Here is an 8,039-nt window from a genome sequence, read left to right as displayed (position 1 = left end):
GTTAGAGTTTCCATTAACAAACTTTATTAACTCGTGTTGCACAAAGCATATCGCCATCTTGTCGTCCCAGCATACAATGCGGGATCGAGCTACCAGAGGGCGTGAGATCATTAATCATGCATGCAACACAGAGTATTTGACCAATCGGTTTCTTTCTCTCTGTAAGTTGATCTATATTCTTTCTGCCATACTTGTTGTAAAAATGGTTGTGATTAGTCAATATTTAGCTCTGTCACTTTTAGAAACCAATAGAATCTACCCTGAATATGTTTTAATTGGTCATCCCTTACCGGTTGTAAATAATATAAAATTACTAAGAGTTACAATCTCAGCAAATCTTTCCTGGGCTAAACAGGTTGACGAAGTCACTGTGAAGTGTAACAAAATGTTAGGTTTTGTTTGCTCTATAGCTGGAGGTTGTTCAACTCAGGTACTCTTGATGTTATATAAGTGTTTAGTTTCTCCTCATCTTCAGTACTGTTGCTCTATCTGGTATCCATATCGTAAGGGTCATATTGACCAAATCGAGGGAATTCAGAGCCACCAGATTTATTCTCCATCAAAAGAGGCTGGAACAGTCCTATGAGGAGAGACTAGACACTTTAAATCTTATTTCAGTTCAAACTTTAAGGGATTATTTTTCATTTTACTAGTGTGTAACCTTTTAAGTAACTCTATTGATAATTCTGTCTCACATCGTCTCATTATTAATAATCGCCATCCGGAATTACTTACGTTTAAGCATCTAATTTCAAAAAATGACATGTCAAAGTTTTCTATAGCCATTCGTTTGGTTAGACTTTGGAATTTGTTACCGGAAGATATTAAAAAGAGTTCTTTTGTTTGTGATAATTTTAAATTATTTAAGGCAAAACTGAAAAAAATGTTCTATTGTAAATCTTAGTTTTTTACTGTTTATATATTTATTTTGTTTTTGGTAATTTGTGTGTTGGGAGCCGCACGTTCTTCAGGCGACAGTGGATTTTCCGCTTTTGTGACTCCTGAGCCGTCATGCCAAATGAATAAAATAAATCAAGCCTTCCAAACACCATTGACTGTATTGTATACAGGCGTTTCAGCGTAATCATTTTTCTCCGGCGACTGATGCGAAGATTGAAGTGTGTCTGGTGTTTGTTTGATAAGTTAGACCCTTTTTATTGCTCTTTTTACTTCATGAAATATATGAATGGAAAGCTTATGATTAGTAGATTCTGATCATCTAAATATAATTAGGTTTGCAGTTATAATTTTGCTTCCCTCAAAATTCACATGTTACAGTGAAATGAATGCAAGCGTTCGCCGGTTCACTACGTACTGTAGGCCCACATCACGCGCTGAACTTGCACAGGAAACCTTGGAAAGGTGCGCCCTAGAATGCAAGAATTAATCTGTTCTCTTAGGTGCTGTTTTTGGCTCTTACAAACTCGTATGGAAGGGTTCGAGAGGGGTTCCCCCTCCCAAATGAGATTTTTTTAAGAATAGGAACTTCTGGATGGCCAGAAATGACACTCTCAGACTGTGACAGACATGTGTTGGCTATTTTTATATCTTTTTTACTCTGACGAGCTCTATCAAATGGGGGTGGGGGGACTTTCCCCTGCTATTCCTTTGTTTTCCCTGGTCATTCGGTCCACATGTTTAAGTGCTGCTGCCATATTGGTGAAGTAGCAGGCAACTCCACCCCATTTATACTACTGGGTGGAAAGAAGCAATTCAGATAAAGTGCCTTGCTCAAGGACACAAGCGAAATGCATATAGAGGGATTGAAAGCCCGACCTCAAGGTTGGGAAACCAAATCGTTTCCATTGTACCTCACCCCTTTTTTCATACATGCACCAAATATCCCCTTTATCACTCATACTAGTAAGTATTAGGATGATTTCAGTATGTTCATGTTAAGCACAGTATTAACATTATGACAAAGATTTCTGTTGTAATGGGTTGAGTCATTCTGATTGATGACAAAGTATGTTGGTATTGTTTGGTTTCCTGCCGGTTTACATGGCTAGAAGAGTGGTACATCTTTATTTTCAGATCATGTTTTCAAGTATTCTGAACTTGTTGCTTCATAGCTGTTTTCTTTCTTTAAAAAAACACACATGGGCATCATTGACTGTTGCCCCCTTTGTATTATTAAATATTATTTTAAAATTATTTTCATTATTATTTTGGCAAATTTGCAAGAAAGCAGCCACAGGCTGAGTCTAATATTGATATATGATACAAAAATATATAATACAAAACCCTCTGAAAAACCCTTTTTAAATGCAGAGCCTCTTGCTCATACAAAATTTAATCTCCCCAACCTGCTTTGAAAGTCGACTGTACAAATCTCTGAAATGACAAAAATTCAAACTCTCCTCTCTACAAAAAGTTTTCCACTAGCTGCATAATATCATACATTAGCTCTTTATTCAGTAATTACCTCTCCCTTCACCCACTTCCACATTTTCACTCTTCACTTATTACCTCCCCTTCACAACCTTCCCCACTTCCACATTTTCACTCTTCACTTATCACTTTTTATTACTTTATTCACTTGTTCTTTATTTTCATTTTTCCAAAGTTGTTGAATCTTAATTGTCATTTTGTTTTTGTAAATCAGTAATACTGTTTAAAACAACATGTTCATAAATATTCTGTATTATCTGTTTAGAAACAACCTCTGCAACTAATAGAACATTCCAAAGGGTGAGTAATCTTTGACCAATCAGAGGAGGAGACATTCCATTCAATTAGAACCATAGGCTTCAATACTAAAAATAAACAACTATGACATTCCATTAGAAAAACCAACTTAACACGTTTTTGAATCATTTTTATACATTTAATGAACTCTTAACAATCATAATGCTTTCGGCTTAAATAATTAAACATACTCAGCCACTTAATTTTTTAACAGATGCTTTTTAAATTTTTCAGAAAATCTTGTATTTGTTGCTTTGATAATGCTAATTGAAATATTTCCAACTTACTCATGGCTTTACACCTGGTCTAATCTGATTAAGGCACCACCCTTCAACAACAATGAATTTGTTATTCAGGTTTTGTCTCAGGAAGTTACACACACTACCGAGGCAAGTTTCACTTTGCCTACGTGATACTTTCCACTATGGGAGTGAAACTTTCTTTTGTTGTCAATTTTTTTTTCTTGTAAAAATAACTGTTTTTACAGCCAATGTTGCATTGTCAACATATCAGCTGAATAAAATGTAACACAGTGGAGCATGAACCGAAAGGTCCACTGATTAATCTCAGATAGTATAATACATACTCCAAGTATCGAAATGCACACCATCGTGTCGGGATTCAATATTTCGACATTAATTATGTCATCATCGAAGTATCATAAAGACGATTCTCTTGGGATCAAAAAAGTGTTCCCTTAATAAGGATACCCCAAATGATGGGTTCAGTTTTAGTATTGTGAATATTTATTTATTATAATCATAATTGCTGCTAGTAGACATTGCATGTTCTTTCCATTCTATGCCAGTACTCTCAAATTGACCAAATATATATGTTTGTTTAACATTAAGCTATAAAATTCTAATTGATCAAAATCAAGATTCTCTTTTAGCAAACTTCATTTAGCTATTCACAAGCATGTAAATTTTTCAAACGCAGATATTACATTCTCATCTTTTTTTTTTTTACAAATATGGTGATTTTTAGTAGTATATTATCAAAATTCACAAATTAGAAGTATTCTCTTACTAAATATCAATTATTTGATCTATTTTTATTATATGTTTGGTTTAAGCTAATTTTTTTGAGCACCTTGCCATTATATACAGTATTATAAACAGTATATTTTGTGTTACCCTGTTAATGAAGTATTAATATATTACAACAACTTTATGTAACATTGGATTTATAGGTAAATTGTAACATTGAGCATTTATTATGGTTCCAAACATCTAAATTTTGTGTATAAAAACTTTGCCAATTATAATTGAATACCATAATTAAAACATTAATTGGCAATATTATCAGTTTCAATTAGGGTAAAACCTGAATTATATAATTTCTTATATCTTTCTTATAACTTCTTATATAATTTCAACATCACATAGTTTTCCAGTATAAATATTACTAATCGTACACTGCTGTTATTATTTGGTTTCACTTGTTTTAATATAATTATTATAGACACAGCATGCACATGCAAAAGGTATGTACAAACATATCTGGACGGAAGACATTTCACACTTATCTTATTCCTAAGGTCATGTAAAAAAAATAAGTTGTTGATTCCTCCCTCCCTACATAAAAAAAAATCACCCGACCAATTTTTTTTTTTTCTTTTTCCCAAATTTCATGAAAATATTGTCCTTCTCCCCCCGTAATTCAACTTTGGCTAGGACTAGGCTTTTTTTGTGTGTAATTATTTTGTCTTTCATTTGTTTGTTTGCATAAATTCTACCTGATCAAACACTATCAACTTTTTTTTTTTAAATGGATAATCAACAACTTTTTTTTACATAGCCTTATATCACCAATGAAGCCTCACACAAAGAACAGGTTTTACCTATTAGTATCACAATTTATTAAAGCTTGGAGAAAGTTAACAAGGAGTTTCAACATAATTAACATTTTTGGGGAAAAAAAACACCCCTCTTTCATACAGTGCTCTTATGATCTGTGCACAATATCAGAGTTTATGTGATAAATTTGTGTGTCGGTATATAGGCATGATGATGTCATACTACATCCAAATATGGGCATATCACATTTATTTGTCACATAAAATTTGATAGTAGACAGAGCATAAAAATGTACATGATGAAGAATACCATGCTAACTCTGATGTAAGCCTACCTTAATAAGAACATAAACTTTTAACATTGGATATATAGATGCAACATTATTCACTACTCTTCTTTTACCCCACCCTCTCAAGCATTTATTTGAATTCCAAATAACCAATGTTAACATTAAACAATAATAATAATAATCATTTATATTTTTCTTGCAAGAAGCACACAACTAGTGATCATGATGTAGATATAAAAAATGACAGTCCATGTGGTATGGAGTGGACATATACCAAAATCAGCATGGTAAACACAACATTTTTGAAAAGAAACCATTTACATATTTTGGTAAACTACCAGAAGATTTGTACATAATTATACCTTCTTTGGATGGAATCTAAAACCCTGAAACTCTTTGGAATAAATAGAAAGTGAAGATTAAAACACATGGAGAAAATTCAATTTGTTCCTTATCCACATATGTTGGTCAAACTTAATTTGTATTGAAAAGCTGTATTTAGATATTTTTGACTGATGAAATCACAAATACAAATCACAAATACACTGATATTTTCCCAGGAAAATGACTAATGTCCAAAACAAATAATTTGAAATACAAATTTATAATGTAACGTAGATAAGTAGTATGGAGTATAATATCAAAAACATAATGAAAAGTTCACATTGATAATGAATAAACTCTTTTGAATTGGATGCATTAAACTATTATACTATTATTCTTATATATTTCCATTAATTAAATTCTAAGAAAATGAGGTATCGTATAATCTTAAACAATAGACCTCACCATTGCAATAAGTGTAAACAGATATTTTATATACTATAAAAAGATTTAAAATTATTTGTTTATGATATCCCTTGATATAGTACAAGGGAAATCTAAAGTCTTAGAATCCAGACTGGATAATCATGTGGCTTACAGGGCATTTGCAATTTTTTGAAAAGTATTGTATTTATGGGTAGAATATCAGACAGCTTCGATAATATTTGCATCATATTTACAGGTCAACCCAACCTGCTTTAATATTGTTTAGGAATTCCCTTTCTCATTCGAAAGTTTGATGATGGAAAACTTAGGATGCAAACCCAGAGGTAAACTTTCTGAGCTGCAGCACAAAGAATTAATATTTTGCCAGTGCAAAGAATATCAAACTATAATAATGCGAAAATGATCTTGGGACATTGTTTTCCTGAAGGCATGACTATTGTGAAGAATCACATGTCCCAATTTTGACTACACCAGGGAATTAAGACTTAATTGATAACCATGTAAAATTAGGACAAAGAAAAAAAAAACAGAATGAAATTCATTATTAGATATGTTTCAAAAATGAATATAGTTTTATATCAAGATCATATCACATTTGTTATTTTTTGCTCAGAGTCATTGATTTGAGACACACTCCCAGACAAGTTTCCTAGACAGTTTCTGTGACTAGAAGATCATACAAAATTACTATGAACTAGCCAACAGACTTTGACTATCATGTTTGTGTATCACTCTGTAATGGTGACAATTCAATAATTTAATCATATAAAATATACTTATTCTATTGATAAATTCACCAATTAATTTCTAATACATTTGAAAATCATGTGATTATCCAATTTATGAGTCTCATACGACCTATAAAGGTTAGAGTTTACGTAAACATTTTTGTGAGCACCAATCTTATGTTGCTGCAGAAAATTTCTTCATTATGCCTTTAGGCTGGCAGTGGTAAAAAACAACTACCTTTTTTAAGACAGTGATGTACAAGGAAATTTTCCTATTTCCTGTCACAGAAAGCTGGTTAGTACAATTTATGGAATGCGACAGACGTCTGTCAAAATAATCCTTTTATAGCAATTGGATTTTCATTTTCTAAAAAACTTTTCTATGAAAATTACAAGTTTACTATTTTTTAATTATTTTTTTTATAATTATTAAGGTTCCAGACACTAATACCACTGATCCATTATACTTAATGTAGGCCTACTTGCTATTGTATGTAAAGTACATTTTTTAATTGAATAATTATATTTATTGTCAATTATAATAATAGGATAAGACAAAATACAAATTTTATTTTAACCCATAATAATACTTGGTAGTAAGTGGCGTAAACCAGGGTTTTTTTTAATTTTTTTTACAGTGCCTGAGCACCCCTCTTTTATTCAAACATGAAGAAAATAATATAAAAATAGTAAATTAATGGTAATAAATAGCAGATTAAGTTACTTTAAACCAATTTATGATGTAGTCATAACCATTGACATGCTCTGTCCCTAGTTTTGCTTATTGTGTAAAGTTTATTGGATGTAATATTTCTATTCAGCACCCACTTTTTAAAATACTGGAAACTGAAAATGTCAGATAGAACCCCTGATGCTGAGGCTGTAAGCCACAATTATATAGTGCCCTCTATACATTGTGAGATGTTTATAAACTATATTTGGTATTTGTGTTCCTAACTATTTTTATTAAATAAATACATGCAGTTTAAAATATCAACTAGTATAAGCATGTAACACATAATTTTATTTATCTAAAATTTACATTACAAAAGTAGCAAATCAAAAATGAAAGAAATTAATTTCTATAAATTTCTAAAACAATAGAGCAAGCAACAATGTTATAAAGCACCATTTTCACTAATAAGAGGACAACCACTAAGGACTATTATCCTCTGGTTTACTTAGAATGGTTGTCGTCTATGAACACGGTTTGAAATAAAGACAACAAATAACAGTAAACTTAAATGCTTTTTAAATTTCAATGTTAAATAAAACATTTGCTCTTTTTGAGAAGATTTTGAAAAATACAGCTGCCTCCATTTTGTTCATATTAGTGTTAATGTCATGAGATATTCTTTGTATTCAATAATTCTTCTTTTTAGAAAGCGTTCAAATATCACAGTCTCGACAGTGGGGATAGTTTTTACCGTAGCTCTCGCACGTGTAACCCATACACTCGCAACATGCATTGTGGAACCACCTGATTCTGCTGGCCCCCATGGATATGCATGCGTTTTCACACTTAGATTGAGATAAACATTCATCCAAGAAGGCAACTACACAAGTCTTGTTGGACCAGGATTCTAATTCCACATCTAGGAAAGAATACAAACAAACTTGGTTAGCCATACGTAGTGCTACACTATTCAGTGCAGCATACTGCAATTGGTTAAATCTGGTGGTAACAAGGCTGAAGCCGCTCACTATGCCCAATGGTGGTCTGCTGACATGATTCCATGGAAAACACAACACCACGGCATGCAC

The 8,039-nt window shown here is 32.0% G+C and overlaps 1 protein-coding gene across 2 annotated transcripts in view; it reads right to left on the bottom strand.

Annotated features, from left to right (window-relative positions):
• Nucleotides 1-2,805: 2,805 nt before the first annotated feature.
• LOC117118144 (twisted gastrulation protein homolog 1-A-like) overlaps nucleotides 2,806-8,039 on the bottom strand; it is a 34,999-nt gene continuing 29,765 nt past the window's right edge. For both annotated transcript variants that reach the window (XM_033262656.1, XM_033262657.1), the window contains exon 4: nucleotides 2,806-7,870. In XM_033262656.1, the coding sequence (XP_033118547.1) occupies nucleotides 7,665-7,870 (206 nt within the window). In that variant the 3' untranslated portion in view covers nucleotides 2,806-7,664. The remainder of the gene's footprint in view (nucleotides 7,871-8,039) is intronic.

This window comes from Anneissia japonica, unplaced genomic scaffold (genome assembly GCF_011630105.1).
Source record: "Anneissia japonica isolate Jap-2015-1 unplaced genomic scaffold, ASM1163010v1 scaffold11779_len1430905_cov172, whole genome shotgun sequence".
Classification (NCBI taxonomy): Eukaryota; Metazoa; Echinodermata; class Crinoidea; order Comatulida; family Comatulidae; genus Anneissia; species Anneissia japonica.
This window is presented reverse-complemented; position numbering and strand designations above follow the sequence as displayed.